Source organism: Apodemus sylvaticus, chromosome 16 (assembly GCF_947179515.1).
Source record: "Apodemus sylvaticus chromosome 16, mApoSyl1.1, whole genome shotgun sequence".
Classification (NCBI taxonomy): domain Eukaryota; kingdom Metazoa; phylum Chordata; class Mammalia; order Rodentia; family Muridae; genus Apodemus; species Apodemus sylvaticus.
In genome coordinates, this window is record NC_067487.1 from 3,906,148 (window position 1) to 3,924,734 (window position 18,587).

The window sequence follows — 18,587 nt, forward strand, 5'->3', positions numbered from 1 at the left end:
TATATTCAGTTCTTGAAAGGATTGGTCTAAAGAGAGGCAGGATCTGTCCCCAGGGAGGTCCAAGTCCAGTGTGCATTCCTGAGCAGAAGAATCAGACACACCTTGACGACTGCTCGGCAGCAGTAACCTCCCTACCCACTGGAGCTCCTCTCCCTCCCGGAAAGTCTTTTGTGGCTCTGAGTTGCCCAAGTCTGAGCCTTGAGGAAGCTACTGCCTTCTCAGGACTGTCACCCTTCCTAAAATCTGACTCCTTCCTGCCAACACTCAGCTCCCCTGGGATATGGCATTTGAGCAACTGGAAGACTGGACCTTTACTCTGATAACACCAGGGCTTCTATAAGCACAACCGGATGGCTTCATATACAGGTGACCCTCTCGTAATTCTGACCGCTAGACCTGCAAACCGGCTCAGGATCTCAGTAAATATGAGGAGACCTTGAGCAGCAGTTCCCCTGTGGGAGCCTCTCTGGTCCTGTAACCCAGGCTACCTCCACCTCTGGAGATGGTATCCTTTGGCCTTCGCTGGTGCTTGGAAGGACTTGGAAGGAAAAGAGATCCTGGCTAGTGACACAGTGGCCACACCACGGATGGAAAGGCAGTTCCCAAGGGACGTGGAACACTCTAGGTCAATGTGGCTCAGTATGTCCTCACAAAGATATAACTAGGTAGCAGAGACCAGGACTATGAAGAAATAGATAGCCTTTACTACCTGGGACTTGGTAAGTCTATATACTAAGACTTGTTTCCTCTGAGAATGGAAACACACTGCAGTAAAAGGGCCACACAGAGTCCCCTCAATAACTGGCTGGCCAATGGTCCCAGAAACATGTATGTCTAAGGAAAGGGGTCAGAATGACCTTTAGTGCTACTTGTCAGAAGTCAACTCAGTTGTATGTCCTACGAGTGGTGGAAGGAATCTTGCTTGACCCAGTGGGCGGCTGGCTATATGACACTTCTACAATCTATCTCCTCCCAGGTATCTCAAAAAATGAGTCACTGTGAGTGAGACCTGCTGGGGAGCATCCTGGTCCAAGAACACCTTAGTGATCACAGAATATGCCAGAATGTTCAGCATATGTCCTGCGTGTACCCCTCATCCAGAGCATCCTCAAACCACAGCACACAGGAGGCAAGGAGCTGAGGCTATACCAGCTGAGTGCTGCTATTGCCCAGAATACTCCAGCACATGTTGACCAGGGAGCCACATTATCTCTGCATCTGTTAGCATCTCCCACAGGAGCCATCCTATTCTCTGGAGCCACTTGTGAAATACTATGTTTAGTGGCAGGTGGCTGGGGCTCAACATCCCACAGCCCATGCTGCAGTCACAAGTACTGGGAGCTGCAGAGTTGGGCTGGGTTGGACAGGTACAAAGAGCATGTCCTAGGCATACCTGCCTGTAAGCCAGTGTGATAGGGACCTGTTCCTGGAAAGACATTGGTCTCTTTTGTGCCTGAAGCTGGAGAAGACCCAAGCCCGCAGGACCCACAACCCCTGCCCAGCTCATACCAGTGCAGGTCCAGCCCTCAGCTAACTTATCCCAGGTAAAGAAGGACATCAAGTCTCCAAGGTTCTTGATTGGTTGTAAGTTTCTGCACACCAGGAGCATCTGTGTCCTGGTCCCTACTTACGTAACCCCAGGCCTGATGGGCACAGGTGAACTGAAGGAGGTGGTGGGCAGTGTCTTAACTTCAAGCTGCTAGTACTTCCTGCTCACTTTACTCTGCTTTCCCTAAGCCTCTTTAGGGAGTATTGTTCTGTAAACAGAGAGATGAAGGCCCAGCACTACCAGGGGCATTGGTTTGCCCAGGAACACCGGCTGTCCCCAGCCCTGAGCTGTCTAGCCCAGAGGGACAAAAAAGCTGTAGTTGCCAAGCAACGAGATGGAGGCATCAGAGGAGCGTAGAGCCCCAGGGAGGACACAGGTGGCCAGCAGAGGGGGTGCAGCAGAGCCTGGTAGAGGTGGCTTCAGGGGACTCCCTGGTAAGCAACTGACAAACACCTGGCCTGGGAGGCACAGTCAGGGTGCTGGCCATGCAGGTTTACAGTGATCTAGTGGACCACAATCCACTGACAGTGAGGAGCTAAATGGGGGCATGGGTACAAGAGCCATGACTTCAGGGCATTTCCCAGAGAAGCTAGAACGCTGGCTGGTGTCCCTGAGTTTCCTGATGGCCCCAATATTCTGTGTCTTCACTTATTCTCTGTGAGAGTCCCTGGTCCCTCTCTTCTGGTAAGGTCACAGTTCTATCACTGCAGGGCCTCCTTACAACCTCCTTCAGCTCCTTAGAGGCTCTACTCTTGACATTCACTTGGAGGCAAGGGCTTTAGCCTCCACACCAGTCCATAGCAGGATGTTTCATTTATATTGATTTTCTGAGGGATCCCTTAAACTTACAATCTTGTTTCCACGCCCAGGGCTCTTTGTTGGCTCCTGAGTTCCAGGTGGTTTGGCAGCTCCAGACAACCCTGCATTCACCTGTGGGTGCCTGTCACTGCTTGGTCTCAGCATACCACAGATTTCCCTCAGTCTATCTAGCAAACCCAGTTCAGCAGTATAGCAAAATCCCAGCTCAAGAAGGTCTTCCTCGGGGGCTGGAGAGATGGCTCAGGGGTTAAGAGCACTGACTGCTCTTCTGATGGTCCTGAGTTCAAATCCCAGCCACCACATGGTGGCTCACAACCATCTGTAATGAGATCTGACACCCTCTTCTGGAGTGTCTGAAGACAGCTACAGTGTACCTACATATAATAAATAAATATTTAAAAAAAAAGAAGGTCTTCCACGCTGCTCCTTCTCCCGCCATCAGGCAAGGAAGCCCTATACTCTGGCTTGTGTAGGCTCACCTAACATGTTCTCAAGCTGAAACCCAGAGCCAGGGAAGAATTCAAATATAGAATTTCTAGAAAGGCAACTTAAAACACCGGCACCCACCAGGGAGTGTTGAGTACCCCGAGTCTACAGCAGGCCACCACTGGAGCCCCTGACACAGAAGTGACTTCAGTAAAGAGAGCCCCTCTGCAGACATCCCATAGACAAAATTCTGAGCATACAAGCCTTCCTCATCGAACATTCTTCATCAACACAAGCTTTGAGTGGTCCTCACATTGCAGGAACTAACACACCAGAATGGAAATGAGATGCTAAAGCTGCCCCCATGGGCACTTGCTTTGCAAGGGGTCTGTCTGTGTAAAGGAACAGACACATAATGGCACTGTATGGCTTCCTGAGTGTACACTCATCATCTGGTTCTTGTTTGTAGATTCACAGGCCTCCAGTTGGGGCTCCCAAGAATCTCAGAGGAGATAGTGATGTATGCAAAGCAACCAAGGAGAAAACAGCCAGCACTCAAATGTCCCATTTACACCCCACTTTATGCCAATTTTATCACATTACAACAGTGGACCAACTTGTTCAGTCACAACACTGCATAATACTGAGCACACAGGTATGAATGGCTAGGAATACCTGTGGAGACAAGCTTACTCTTCTCAACTCTTGTCTCCTCCCAGGATGAGGCCAGAGTCCACCGCAGAAGGCCTTGGGGATATGGAGTTGGCCCCATCCCTTCAGGGCTCACATGGATAGCTGGCTTCACCTATTTGAACACCTGAGAATTCTGAGTCATGACAGTTTAGAGAGAGGGGAACTGAGGCTGGGCCTTTCTATAGGTCACAAGGAAGAGTAGTTACACCACCAGAATCAGCAGTCTTATTTCCCTCCATGGTTTGTTGATGACAGTTTCACTCAGTAAACCAGACTAGAGCTTCCTAGCCTTCTACCTCTACCTCCTGGGTAATGAGATTATAGATGTGTACCACTATGCCCAGACATTTGCTTTCTTAAATTCTGTTTGCTTGAGCCGGGCGGTGGTGGCGCACGCCTTTAATCCCAGCACTTGGGAGGCAGAGGCAGGTGGATTTCTGAGTTCGAGGCTGGCCTGGTCTACAGAGTGACTTCCAGGACAGCCAGGGCTACAGGGAAACCCTGTCTCGGAAAAACAAAAACAAACAAACAAACAAACAAACAAAAAAAACCAAAATTCTGTTTGCTTGGGTTTACAATCAGTTGTTGTTGTTGTTGTTTTGTCTATATAATTTATAATAGATAGTGTCTCACCCTATGGCCTATAATAGGCCATGTGTCAGACAGTCTCTCTGTGTAGCCCTGGCTGTCCTGCAACTCACTCTGTAGACCAGGATGGCCTCAGACTCAGAAATCTGCCTGCCTCTGTCTCCCAAGTGCTGGGATTAAAGATGTGCGCCACCACTACCCGGCGACTTCGAACTCTTAAAAATACTTCTGCCTCAGCCTCCTGAGTGCTCAGATTACAGGCATGGGACTGTACACTAAGGTATAATGATTTGCCTTTAAAACTGGAAAGAAAGCACAAAGCAAATAAAAGAAATTCTGAACAGGAAATAATTTCTGATACCCTGGATAGGACTTCCAATACACCAAAGATAGCTTGCCTGCCTGTGAACATGAACACACACACACACACACACACACACACACACACAGAGTGACATACCCACATCCCAGTCCCACCCTTGGCCCCTACAGGACCAGGGTTACAAGTAATAGGATGCAATTTGGAACAGGAAGATCCTTAGACAAAAATATCTATTCAAAGAACACCTTGCTGAGAGCCATTTAGATGATAAAGGGCTCCTGTGAGAACAGCAGCCTTGGTGTAAATTGATTTAATCAGATTGATGCCCCTCCTACTTCCTTGAAAGGAGCCAGCATCAAGTGCTCTCACCTCCACCTCCAGGAGGGGAGGACCGGGAAGATGTGGTTTTCTCAGACCTCTACCTCTTGTTTACATCTTCTTTCCGTGTGTGTGTGTGTGTGTGTGTGTGTGTGTGTGTGTGTGTGTGTGTGTGTGAACACACATGACATACCCACATCCTACCCTTGCATATTTTATCTCACACATACATAAACACCCTGTGTTTAAAGGCAGGCAGACAAGCAGACAAGCTATCTTCAATGTATTGGAAGTCCTAGCTAGTGTATCAGAAGTTATTTTTTGCTCATTCTGGAGAGATGGCTCAGTGATTATGCGTACATACTGCTTTTCTAAAAAACCTGAGTTCAATTCCCAGCACCCTTATCAGGCAGTTCACAAATGACTGTAACTCCAGTTCCAAGGAATTCAACACTCTCTTTTGGCTTCCAAAATCATCTGTATACATGTGGCATTCACACACACATGCACACAAACACCTAAATAAAAATGAAAAAAATTTTAAAAATAAGTATAAATTTTATAAATTTCACTATACCCACCATTCTAAGTGAAATTAGTGGCATTAAGCACATGGACCCTGCTGTGTACCTGTGTACCTGCATCCATCCACCTGGTAAAATCCAGATCTCAAAACTGAGACTCTATATGGCTCTAAGTAACAGCACCCACCACCTCTGGAACACCCCGTCTCTGATAATGTGACAGTCTAGCAGCTTCATATAAGCAGAACTATATATGCATGTCCTTTTCTGTCACCAAGCAAACTGCCTTCCTGTGCACCTGTGTCCTTTTCTAAAGTCTGGGTGACATTCCATTATCAAAAGGCAAAATTCGAATGAACTTACCTAGCTATTTTGAGCCACCAATCTTGGCTGGTGAGTTTTATACGTGGGAACAGGAAATAAAACCACAGAGAACACCCGACTTGTTAGCTTAGGTTACCTCTTTTTAAAGAGTTAAAGTAGCAGAGACTTCTTTACTAGCCTGAGTGTCCGGCTGGCTACCTGCAGCTTCCTATAAGAGTCCATGTGATGATATGGAATTTGGTATGAGTGGTCCATGTTGGTCTGGTTTTAACAGCTGGGGCCTAGAGCAGAGGGTCTACATCCTCTATGACTTCTGTGGTGGTTCCCCACTCTCCCTCTGAGAGACTCGGGGCTGCTCTACCTTTATTGCTATGAACATTGTTGTTCATAGTCGCTATGAACGACTCTGCTGTGAATCAGGTGTGCAGAGATCTGTCAGTATCATTGTGATCCTGCACCCGTGGAGACACAACTGTTGTTAATTTAGTTATCACATTCATCTGTGGTATGTGTGTGGCAATGTGGTAGAGCAGACACCATGACACTTGCATGGTCAGAGGACAATGTATGGGAGTCAGCTCTCTCCTCTCACCATACAGGGTCTCAGGGATTGAATTCACATTACCAGGTCTGGTGGCCCCAAATGATTACCTTTAAACCCTTGAGGAACTCTATACTGTCTTTCCCCAGGGCTTCACTATTTGACATCTATCAGTGAAGCCTAGGGTTCCCATTTCTCCATATCCTTGATACTATTTGATATTTTCAACTTTTAAAAAATAGCCATCACGGGTATAAAGTGATTTTTTTCATTATGGGTTGTATTATTTTGTTTTAGTGTGGCTTGGGTTGTATTTTGGTACAGGGATACAAGTCAGGGGGCAAGTGTTCTAACACTGAGCTACAGCCTCAGCTTAGCTATGGTTTCCAACCTGCATTTCTCTACTGACCAGTCAGTTCCAGTCAGTTGAGCTTCTTTTCATGAGTTTATTTGCCAGTTATCAAGTCTTTTTGCTCATTTTGAGGTGCTAAGGATAGAACCTAGGGCTTTTTCTAGGCCACGCTTTGTCACTGAGCTACATCCCTAGCCTTTTTTTTTAAACTGGTTTGTTTGGGTGTTTTAGTTGCCAGGTTACAGAAGTTAAGCCATTATCAGGTAGATAATTTGCTAGTGTCCTTCCTATTCATATTTAACAGATTCTTCTGGCCCTGCACTATATAGTTCACCTTGTGGGTTTAGGAACTGTTTTCCCTCACTTTAACATGCATGCAGTAACTGGCATCACACACACACACACACATACACACACACACACAGACAGCTGGATCCCTACAGACCCATTTCTACATGTGAACAACACTATCAACTTCACCCAGTTGCTTCCAACTGGCACTGCTTTGAGTGAGGCTGGGAGATACCCTAGACACTCGTGTATCTGTTCCATCAGGTTGGGAAGGCCATGTATCCTCTTGAACACAAACGTTCCTGTGTGTTTGTTTCTCTAGTAGGATGGAGAGGGTGGGTATCACCCACACATGGAAGTTTTCATGTATTTGTTTCTCCCATCAGGCAGGAGACACCAAAGCGGCTGCCATCTTAAATGCCCTGGAGTCAAGGTACTCTGTTTTGCTACAGGGTCTGCATCAGCCCTGGGAGGCCAACTCAGGGCCAACCCCATCCCAAGACCTCCAACACAGGTTCTTCCTGACCTGGTTGTGATTCTCTTTTGGATGTTGTTGCTTTATTTAAAGAAAATTCCTGCGGGGCAGTGGTGGCGCATGCCATTAATCCCAGCACTTGGGAGGCAGAGGCAGGTAGATTTCTGAGTTACAGGCCAGCCTGGTCTACAGAGTGAGTTCCAGGACAGCCAGGCCCACACAGAGAAACCCTGTCTCGAAAAAACACCAAAAAAAAAGTAAAGAAAAAGAAAAAGAAAAAGAAAAAGAAAATTCCTGCCCCAAAAGGGATGTGATATCTTAAACCCTAGCCTAACCCAGTGCAAAAAAAAAAAAAAAAAGAAGCCAAATTAAATATTATGTAGCAAAGAAGAGAACAGGACATGCACAGAGCATTTTCTTGTTAGGCCAAGTTAACAATCACCAAAGCAAGGCTTCTTTTACAGCAAAGTGACAGAACTTGAGCTGGCACTGCTCACCGAGAGCTAGAGGCATCTCACCCATTACCAGGAGGGCCACACCCTATGAAATATTTAAGCAAAAAGTAAACAGTCTGCCCAGCGGGCCGCAGGTTTTCAGGCACCAGAGCCTGGCCATCTCTTGGCATCAGCTCTCCAGCCTCAACAGCCTAAAGGGAGGCAGCCTAGTAGTATTTCTGTCCAGGAAACCAAGGCATGGCTTGAGGTACAATTTTACCAAGACTCTCCCTAAGCAGGACCTAGAACTGTAGTGAGAGACATTGCCCAATGTGTGAACACATCACAGAGTTGGCACTCCTCACAGGCCTAACTCAGAAGCGTTCTTGTAGAAACTGCCTTGGAGGCCACAGAAAATATGCTAAGCAACAAACCACAGAGCTGAGTCCACAGAGCCACTTGTGGTGAACACAGAGACAAAGAGACACATAGGTAACATGGAGACAAGCACACCAAGGCAACACCAACTCACATGCAGACACTAGAGACAACAAAGAGACAGCATAGAAACAAAATGCACTGATCTACACAGATGAACACACACAAACATGCATGCAGATAGCACAGACACAAGATGAAAACACACAGATAATACAGAGACAGGCACACAGAGACACAAAGAGGAAATATGACATATACATTATAGGTCTCATGAAGACAACATGGAAGTAGAGAGACCCAAGAAAACCCAAAGATACACGCAGAGTATGGAGACATTGCAGGTAGTAAGGAGAAACAGACTCACAGCCACACACATGTGGTTATATGTACACATCAGGATCAGCTTGGACTCACTGGAGAGGCCATTGCTATAGGGTGAGATGTTCTCTTGACCTGGGTCTCTAGGAAGTAGGAATAGTTTCACTAGATCTCTGTGGCCAAGCCCTGAACCACCACCCCTCCAAATATAATTATCAGGGTTTGGCAGACATGTGGTCCTACCAGCCATAACAGTGACGGGAAGCAAAATGCCAACCTCCAATCATGGACCCATACTGGTCTTTGTCCTGGAAAGGAATGAAACCACAGGAGTCTGAAGCTCAAATACCAGGAAGGGCAGGAGAACAAGGGAAGGCAGAGAGTGTTCCAGGACACTTATGATCTTCTAGGCTGTTGTGATCTACCAGGAGCTCTCCTTGGGAAGCTGTGTGCATAGGGCTCTTCTTGCTATCTGGAGACTTTCTATTTTCCTTGGGCCTTCTGTCTTGGGGGTACTCTTGGTGACTGTTCACTTGGTAACTGTGTTAGTAAATGGTTCTGAGACCACCTTTGTCATCGCCATGAGAACTCTCACCAGAATACCTTCAACTAGAGGACAGAGAAGGCCTTCTCTCTGGACCCCTAGCCATGAGCCAAGATCTTTCCTGTGGGTCTTTTGTGCTGAGTTATCTCCCCTTGGCTCATGCAAGCCAAGAGACCTGATGTCTCTGGAGATTTAGAAATTTCATTGTCATCACCTGCCACACATCTGTAACCAAAGGTTGACTCAGGACAACACCCCATCCAGTGCTTGACTCCTGGCACTGTGCCCAAGTAGGACCAATAAAACCTTTGTTTTTTCAAACTTAGTTTACACTGTGTTAATGAAACACCAAATAATAGGTCTTCTGTTCCCACGTAGGAGTACAGCACAGAACCACTGGATTGTCTGTTGTCTGAAACTGTCACACGAAATCCCACATAGCTGGAGCCAGCTGTCCATGGACAGATGCAGTCAAGCAGCCAGGAGACTGCAGAGCGAGGGTCCCAGTACAGTACTGAGTCCTTCATCCCTAGAATCCACAGTGGGGTGACAGAGACTGGCCCAGCCCTGTCTCCAGCCTCCATTGGGGTCTGACCCCTGCAGCTAACCTCTGGGCCTTCTAGACAGAAGTCAAAGACACCACTTACAAGAGAGGAGAGGAGGGTGGAGATTTCAGGGCTGAGAGGTCTCTTGGTGGGCCCACCTAATCCTGTCTCATCTGTTACATCCAGCACTTTGGGTCATGTTCTTCCTCTACATTACTTTAATACCCTGAAATGGGAGGGGGGGACATGAAGTCTCCATCCATGCCTGTCCCCTGGCATCCTGTCTCCAAGGGCTTCTGATGGGGTTTATAGTCCAGCATAAAGGATTTGGAGACTGAGGGGCAGAAGACACTATAGTGTCGGCCTACATGCTTCTGACTCAACGTGTTATAGGTGTACAGTACTCCTGGGCACCAATCTCCTATCCAAAAGGGGAGACTAAGTACTAGAGGCCTGAGTTCTTCAAGAGCATGGTGGGAGCCAAAAAGCCCAGGTCAAAGTCAGCATAGACCCCAGCCCTATCATACCATCCATCAGCGGATTCTCTGTCTAAACGGTGCGGGATACTTTCCAGGAGAACAATGGGGTTCCTTAATTCAGCAACAAGAGAACCCCAGTAGTTGGGGCTGTCTTGCTTTCTCCCACCCACACTCTGTGGCAAGCAGGCAGATAGCAATATTGCTGCCATGACCATTGTGACCTTGCTGCCATGCCAAGATTAAGGAAAGTCAACCGCTATTCAGCAGGACAAGCATCCTGGCAATCCTGTCTATCCCCTAAGAGCATGAGACAACTCCTGACCTAGAGCTCAGAACAAAGACAGGTGGAGTGGAGACATAGCTCAACATGCCCATGTTCTAGGCAATCTAGGGAATGGGTAAACTGTAGTGAGTCGAGTATGTACACACACACACACACACACACACACACACTACAATGCCCAAATTCACATAGGAAGCAGCAATTGCTCAGATTTTGCTATATAAATTATCCCTCCAGACAAGTGACAGTTCTAAGTTCTTAGTCACAGTGTCACAGCATACCCTCAGGTCTCTAAAAGACTGCATGTGTGCAACATGAACATGGATACCTGTGACAGGGTCTCTCTCCAGCTGACCAGGGCAGGGCATCTGGGTATTGGACAGGTTGTTTTTAGATCAGTACCAATCCAGCTCAGGAGACTCTACTCAGGAAGGCAGACAGGTAGGTGTTCAGAAAGTAGCGGTCTCCCGCAGAATGCCTATCCAGTGCCATCTGTCCTCCAAGTGGGTGGGGCAAACACAAACTCATAGGCCAGATCTAGTTTCATCTTCACTCTGAGACCCAAAGTAGGGCTCTAGCACAATCTGGAGAGTGCATTGTAAGAGCATGCTCCTGTCTCATGTTCTCCAGAAAACTTGGCTTAGCAGATGTGTGGCCAACAATAAATTGTACTGTTCCAGGATTCCCACACACAAGCATGGGTTACAAGTAATTCTAAAGGACAGCAAGCCAAGTGGGCATCCACAGTGAAATTACACTCACAGATCCCACAAAAGGCTGGCTGCCTTTGTCTCCCTTGCACCTTCGAATCCCTCACCAAAACAGAGGAGACAGCTCCTATTCTCAGTGGTACTAACTGTGGGAAATCCAGAATTAGTGATCAGAGGGCAACCCCGAACCTATCCCCCACCAACCACCAATATTCCACCGGTTCTTACAACCACTCTACAGAATGCTACAACCTACAAGGTCCACAGGACATCAGTCAGGGCCAAGGATTAGCAGGACTAAATTGTGGGACAAAGGACACCAGCTGATTCCAGAGCCAGCGCTGTAACACTTGATGACCTGCAGCTATTCCCAAAGCCAGCAGGCAATGGCCACCTCCTGACACCTGGGCAGCAGAAAGGGAGTCTGTCACTCGCTGCTCCCACAGAGGCAGCAGTGACCCACTGGAAGGACGGCTTAGCTGCACCTACCATAGCGGCTGGGCTCGCGGCAGTAGCGCAGAATGGGCAGCGCATCTACTTCTTGTGTTTTCAGAGCGGGCGCCAGGCTGGGGTCGGGGTTGGGGTCAGGGTCGGGGTCGGGGTCGGGATCCGAGCACAGGCGCTGGCTGCCGCCTTCTGCCCTGGGTCCCGCGTCCCCTGTCCCGCTCTGTGCTGGAGTCACCACGAAGCGCTGGGACATGTTGGCGTCGGAACGCCAAGACGCCGCGATGACTGCTGGATGCGAAGTCTGCCGGTGCTGACCGTGGGTCTCGGGGAGCGGGGCGGGGCAGGGGCGGGGCACGAGGTGGGGGCGGAGCAGGAGGAAGCCGAGGCGGGGGCGGGGAGGGGTAGGACAGGAGCAGTGGGGGTGGGGATGGCTGGATAGAAGTGGGTGGGTCTGGGAGAGTATGAGAGAGGACTGAGAGGCTTCAGGCCTGTAAGAAACTTGGGCTAGGGACAGAGGGTGGGGCTGGGGCAGGAGGTGAGAGCAGAAAAGAGAGAGAATGGGAAAGGGAGCAGGGGCCTGGATAGAAGAGGAGAGCCAAATAGAAGAAGGCAGGGAAGGGACAGGAGAGGACTGAGAACGGGTGTGGAGTGGGACTTGGATGAAGTTTGCAGGAAGGGGCAGGGGCGAGTTGGAACTTATGGGAAAGACCTGTCCTTGACCTAAACAGAAGATGCAGGAAGATGCAGGGCATATGACCTGGGAAGGGCATTTGAAGGTCTACCTGGTGATGGCAGTATAGATCTTACTGGTCACTACCTGCCCAAGAGACTGAATTTTTAGTTTCCAGGATGGTCATTTTAGTGTAGGTCTCCTACCGGGTCCCACCCTTGCCCCTAGCCCAAAATTTTCTCAGCCCCCGATGCTTCTCGATCCTCTCTTATATTCTCCCATACTCACCCACTTTTATCTAGCCATTCCCAACCCCCACTGCTCCTGTCCTGCCCCTCCCTGCTCCTCCTTGATAAATGCCTAGGCTACGCCTACAGCCCACACACCTCCAACCCACCCTCTCCCATCCTACCCTGCCAACAACCTATCAGGTCAGAGGGATCTGGCAAAAGGGCCAGACTGGGATGGGACAGGCTATGGAATGGTCAGTTAGGTGTTCCAGCCAAGCACAGTTCATAGGGCCTAAGAGGGTTAGGGAATACAGTGTCTGATGAATGTCTGCTGAGGGCCAAGGTAAGGGATTCTGAGAATAGGGGCATGTAAAGGCCTTTCTGGCCAGTGGGCCTAGAGCAGCTGTTCTTAACTTGTGGGTCGTGACCCCTTTGGCAAACCTCCAAAAATATTTACATTAGGATTCATAAGAATAGCAAAATTATAGTTATGAAGTAGCAACAAAAATAATTTTGGGAGTCAACCACAGTATAAGGTTTTGATACCATTGGCCTCCTAGATTTATGCCTGGGTTGCCAGACTCCTGTGAGAGTCAAGGGTGGGAAAGAGCTGCTCAGGTGACCTGGAACAAGTGGACATTGGAAGGGGGATACTAAGCATTCTGGCATTCTGTGCTCAAGGTCCTTACATAGTTCTTCACTGTGATGGTTTGAATATGCTTGGCTCAGGGAGTGGAGGTGTGGCCTTGTTGGAGGAAGTATGTCACTGTGAGTAGACCCTTGTCCTAGCTACCTGAGGACAGTCTGCACCCTTTGGATGAAGATGTATAACTCTCAGCTCCTCCAGGGACATGCCTTCCTGGACCCTGCCATGCTTCCTGCTTTGAATATAATGGACCAAACCTCAGAACCTGTAAGTCAGCCCCTATTAAATGCCCTTTATAAGAGTTGCCTCGGTCATGGTGTCTCTTCACAGCAATGGAAAACTAAGAGGTTCACATTGGTTGTGTATTTGTTCACACAAACATTTATTAGAAGTTCCTTGTGTCAAGCTCATTGGGCCTCTCTGAAGCACAGTTCACAGAGTGGAGTGGAAAGAAGGTATCTGATAAAGAGGCAAAGCATGAAGGAAAGAAATTTAAGGGAGCAGGGCTTCTATTCTTACAGTCATCATGGCCCACTATGGTTAATCTTGGCCCAGCTATCATATCTGTCCAGCAGTAGAGAGGTTGACAAGAGAAGGTCAATTAGCTGCTCCCACCTGTACTACAGCCTACATGTTACATATAGTACTGTTAGTGATATGTGAAGCCTCTTCAAGATGAATCCAGCTCAGGAGAAAGATAGTCTCTCTTCTGAAAACCAGGTGTCTTTCTTAGGAAGTTAGTTTCACCACCCACCTCCAGTTGCCTGGCAGCCAGAGAGGGGAAAACCAACAGGATGGGAATTCTCTCACGTGCACAGACATCTTCTTGGGATCCTGTCCCTGCAGGAAGAAGCTCTCCTCCAATCAATCTCCTTCAGTTTTCCAAGGCCGTTCTTGGCTCTTTCTCCCAAGATGAACTTTTGGGTCTTATTTTAAAGTTGCCATGTATTGGTTACTTATTAACTAGCTATTATGTATTAAGCTTGTTGTTTAGTATCTGACAAAAGCAATTTAAGAAAGGAAAGGCTTATTTGGGTTCATGTCTTAGGAAGGGACACAGCCCATTGTAGTGGGAAGTCGTGATGATGATGTCATCAGGCAGTTGGTCATGTTGAGCCCTCCAGAGAAATGAGTGCCAGTGCTTGGCTGACTCCCACTATTTTATAAAGCGAGGAATTGCAGCCCGTGGGCTGGTGGTACCACCCATATTCAAGATGAGTCTTGCTACCAGGTGTGATAACATATACTTTTAATCCCAGCACTTGGAAAACTGAGCCAGGAGTTCCAAGGCCAATGTGACTTACATAATGAGACCCTGCCTCAAAAAACAAAACAAAACAAAACAAAAAGTAGATCTTTACTTCTACAGTAAAACCTCTCTGGAAACACCTTGACACATACACCCAGAAAAGCAAAAGAGGACACTGGTGGCTTTGTGCATTTCCTTTGTAGCCTGCCACTTCATGGAATTCTAAGTTGTATTATTCAAGTGCTTTTCTGCATGGCATTGGATTTTTTTTTTTTTAGGCTATAAATAATAATGTTTTCCTTCCCTTCCTTGACCCCCCTTAAACCTCTACTATTTTCTATTCATTTTATTTTGGAAATTTTTTGGAGTTTTGGGGATTTTTGTTTGTTTTATGCATGTGTGTTTTGTTTGTTTGTTCGTTTTTTGAGACAGGGTTTCTCTGTGTAGCCCTGGCTGTTCTGGAACTCACTCTGTAGACTAAGCTGGCCTTGAACTCAGAAATCCAGAAATCTGCCTGCCTCTGCCTCCCACGTGCTGGGATTAAAGGTATGTTCCAACACTGCCCAGCACAAGTGTGTTTCTTGTTTGTTTGTTTTCTTGGTTTTTTGGTTTTGATTTTTTTGAGTTTTTTCAAGACAGGGTTTCTCTGTATAGCCCCGGCTGTCCTGGAACTCACTTTGTAGACCAGGCTGGCCTCGAACTCAGAAATCTGCCTGCCTCTGCCTCCCAGAGTGCTGGGATTACAGGCATGCATCACCACCTCCCGACTTGTTTGTTTGTTTTCTTTTAAAGATTTACTTATTTAATTTATGTGAGTAGAGTAGTGTTACACTCTTCAGACCTTCAGATATACCAGAAAAGGCATCGGATCCCATTACAGATGATTATGAGCCACTATGTGGTTGCTGAGAATTGAACTCTAGACTTCTGGAAGAGCAGTCAGTGCTCTTAACCACTGAGCCATCTCCCCAGCCCATTTTGGAAATTTTAGACATTTCAGAGCAACCCTCACAATCACTGCTCATGGAACTTCTCTTCTGTGACATAGACTCATGCTATGATCTGCTCAAGTCAGAGTGGCTTGTACTTTAGACACACCCTTTTTGCTCAGATACAACTCTAGATGAACATGATAGGAGAAGAGGTCTCACAACCTCTTTTCTTTCGGAGCCTAGGAGGGTGAAGGCTCCCCACGATGCCCCTCAAAGACAGCTTATACTTTCACCTTTACATTAAAAAAAAAAAAAAACCAGATCTATTCTTTCTGGACACAACCCCTACTCATCATGTCCCTCTGTTTGCAAGTGTCCCCAGAATCCACAAGCCTCTGTAGCCACCCATAAGTGTTAGTCAAACTGTTCACAGCCATGAGTTTTCCAGGGTCCTGGAAATGCTTCTGTGGGCCTTGGGCACATCTAGGCTGGGGCCAGACAGGACTGACCCACCGGAAGCTCAGTTGGTCCTGCACAAGAGAAAAGCCATCAAAAGTCTAGTGATTTTGTACAATGATAAACAGGGAAATGGAACCTGCTTTACATAAGACCCCAATTTTGAGCAGTAAATGGGGTGAAGATTGGAAATCTAGGTGACAGTGAGTGAGCAGGAGGCACAGGCAGTAAGTAGGAGACAAGTAGAGGACATGGTGTCATGTGGGAGGCAGGGTGTGGGATGAAGCACAGTCCTGCAGAAACAAGAGAGCTTCTCCAATGCCTTCTCCAATTCATCAGTGGGTTTTCATAGTTATTGCTTCTTTCAGCTTGTTCATTCTTCTTTCCATCTGAATTGTAAGTGTGGGCTCATGCTATAGCCTAGGCTGGTCTAGAACACAAGCTAAAGCTCAGGGTAGCCTTAAACCCTTGACAGTCCTCAAATACTGAGGGGACAAGCATGGGCCACCATACCCAAATCTCACCAAGTTGTCTCTGTTATGTCTCAGTAAATAAAGAAAACATTGATGATAATACATTGTCCTCCCAACACAGACTTGTCCTCAGTGCCACACTTTCCTGGTCTATAATTGTAATCCCAATCTTGATGGCCAGCAGACTATTTATAGCCTCTGCAATGTTTGACTGTTATGTGAGGTCTGACTTAACCCTCCAAGTTGCATACTTTTCTCAGAGTTCCATAGATCATACCCATAATCCCTCATACCCACTCTGTCCATTTAGTTTGTCTTTTCTGGAGGCTACCTCCTACTACACAGAGCACTTTGAACCTTGATCTGGAAGACACTTCCCTGGCCATGTGAAAGTACCCCGTACCCCTTTTGTCAGATCAGGACCTTAGAGGGCTCTCCAAGCTAGAGATGACAATGCATGGATCCTTGGATGGACCTTGAATGTCTCTAGGACAGGCACAGTAAGCAGAGGGCGTGGCAGTGACTCAGATAAAAGCAAATAGCAGAGCTAGAACACTTCATCACGGGACTTCACAAGCTGGAGGCCTCTCCATTCCCCAATCAGCCACAGGCCCAGGTCACAGAAACCCAGCCTGTCAAAATCTGTATGTCCTAAGGATCCCCTAGAGCATCCTACTTACCATACTGGGCAGTGGCCTCTCTACTGCTCATACCACCTTTGAGGCCTGAACCAAGGTCTCCAGAAAAGACAGTAAGGCATGCATGATCACTTCCCAGGCGACTAAGATAGCTGACAGAAGCTTCAGGAACTTTTGAACTTTGGAAAAGGCATCAGGCATCTCTGGGGCCACAAGGGAAGATGGCACCTTCAGTGGCAGCAGAGGGAGGGAGAGGTATATTGCCCAAAGGGAGATGAAGCCCACAATCCTTATTTTAGAGAAATCCATGATCAATTGTGAACTAGGCTGTTCCAGACCCTATCCCAAATAGGCAACTACAGAACAAACCTATTTCAACTTATTTCAGAGAGACTTTGGCAGAGCAGGGCTCCAGGGCTGGCCTGGGAAGCTACTCCCATGGTCATCAGAATCAGAACCAGGCTCCTCTGATCTCTCTTAGGGAGCACATCTAATCTTATCCCTGGAGGTGGGGAGTGTTCCAGGGTGTGTCTCCTCCTGCCAGGAAAGGGGTTTCAAGGAAGCCTGGGTGATCAAAAGGCAGGAAGGTCGGAGAGTCAGAGAAAGGAAGTCACAGAAAGATGTCAGAGAAACAAAGACACAGAGACACAGTACTGTGGGTGGAGAGACAGGGCTGTAACCAGCCACCTCTCTATAAGATGACAGGTGCCCCACCTACCACACAGTAAAGGGCCTTTTGGACTTGGGGGTCTCAGGGCTTTCATGGGGTGGGTTTTCCTGTGTGGAATGTGGAGACAGTAAGAACAGTTACTACTGCATAGGCTAGAGACGTAGCCTGTGGATTGAAATGCTGGTTCCCCCAAACCCAGTGTGGTTCTTGGAAGTCAGTCTCATTGGTGCACATTTGGGATGGGGTCTTTGTGTTTGGCTGCAACAGTATGTGACAAAGATTAGAAGTCCTGTCCAGAAGAGGGCAGAGGAGTTTAGATGCTTAGATGGTCCTTGTTCATTTTTGGGTCCCCATTCACTGTCCTGAATGGAGATTTGTGTCATGTCTGTGCACAATCAAGTGCTGATAAAGAAACCTGACTCTGATCAAGGAGACCCTAGATGCCAATCACAGGAGGTTTGAAGCTTGCCCATGCTCATGGTCACCCCAGGAGAGAAGGACTATGCCTGGTCAGGGACCTTCGTCACCATCCACCTGATCCTGGAGCAGCCTGGGAGATGCTGTCAACTGTTCTCAGGCCCTGAAGCATTCCTCTCCACAGGGGAAGGTCAGCCAGAGTTGTGAGCCAGAAGCTGCAGATCTGGTGTGAGCTAGGGTCCCAGGGGAGCCTATCTGGTTAGCTGCTTTTGTGGGGTGGTGAGAGTAGAAGCTGTTGCTTCACACTGATACCGTGCAGATTGGGAGATCCTGCCAACTCTCTTGTCCATTGTCCTGTCCACACCCTGCACCCTAGGTATTAAGGTGGACCAAATCCCAGCCAGCAGAGGGTTTGTGTGTACATTTTGTAAATATTCACAGATCCTTGTCAGTTTTGGAACTTGCCACCCTTTATAACAATTCCTGGATGTTCTCACCCAGCAAGAGGTCAGCCTTTCCCCAAGGCTCCGTTCCCACAGTAACCAGTTCCAGCCAGTTATGGGTTTTAGGACACACTACTGCCAACCCTGAATTCCCAGAAAAACAATTGGCCACTCCTGAGAAGAGGAGAAAGGAAAAGGCGATCTGATCGGCCACGGACCATTCTGAGGCTTTCTGGACAGAAGAGGGAAATTCCACTTAAAATAGCATCCTTACTTACGTGTGCTCCTATAGGATTTCCTTTGATTTCGGCCTCCTCTTCTGGAAGCAGTATTCTCTCTG

At 47.8% G+C, this 18,587-nt stretch overlaps 1 protein-coding gene across 1 annotated transcript in view; it reads right to left on the reverse strand.

Moving 5' to 3' along the window:
* Positions 1-11,738, reverse strand: part of Slc12a7 (solute carrier family 12 member 7) — an 85,830-nt gene extending 74,092 nt beyond the window's left edge. Inside the window, exon 1 of the mRNA XM_052159851.1 lies at positions 11,466-11,738. Within this exon, the coding sequence (XP_052015811.1) occupies positions 11,466-11,676 (211 nt within the window). The 5' untranslated portion in view covers positions 11,677-11,738. The remainder of the gene's footprint in view (positions 1-11,465) is intronic.
* Between the last annotated feature and the right edge of the window lie 6,849 nt (positions 11,739-18,587).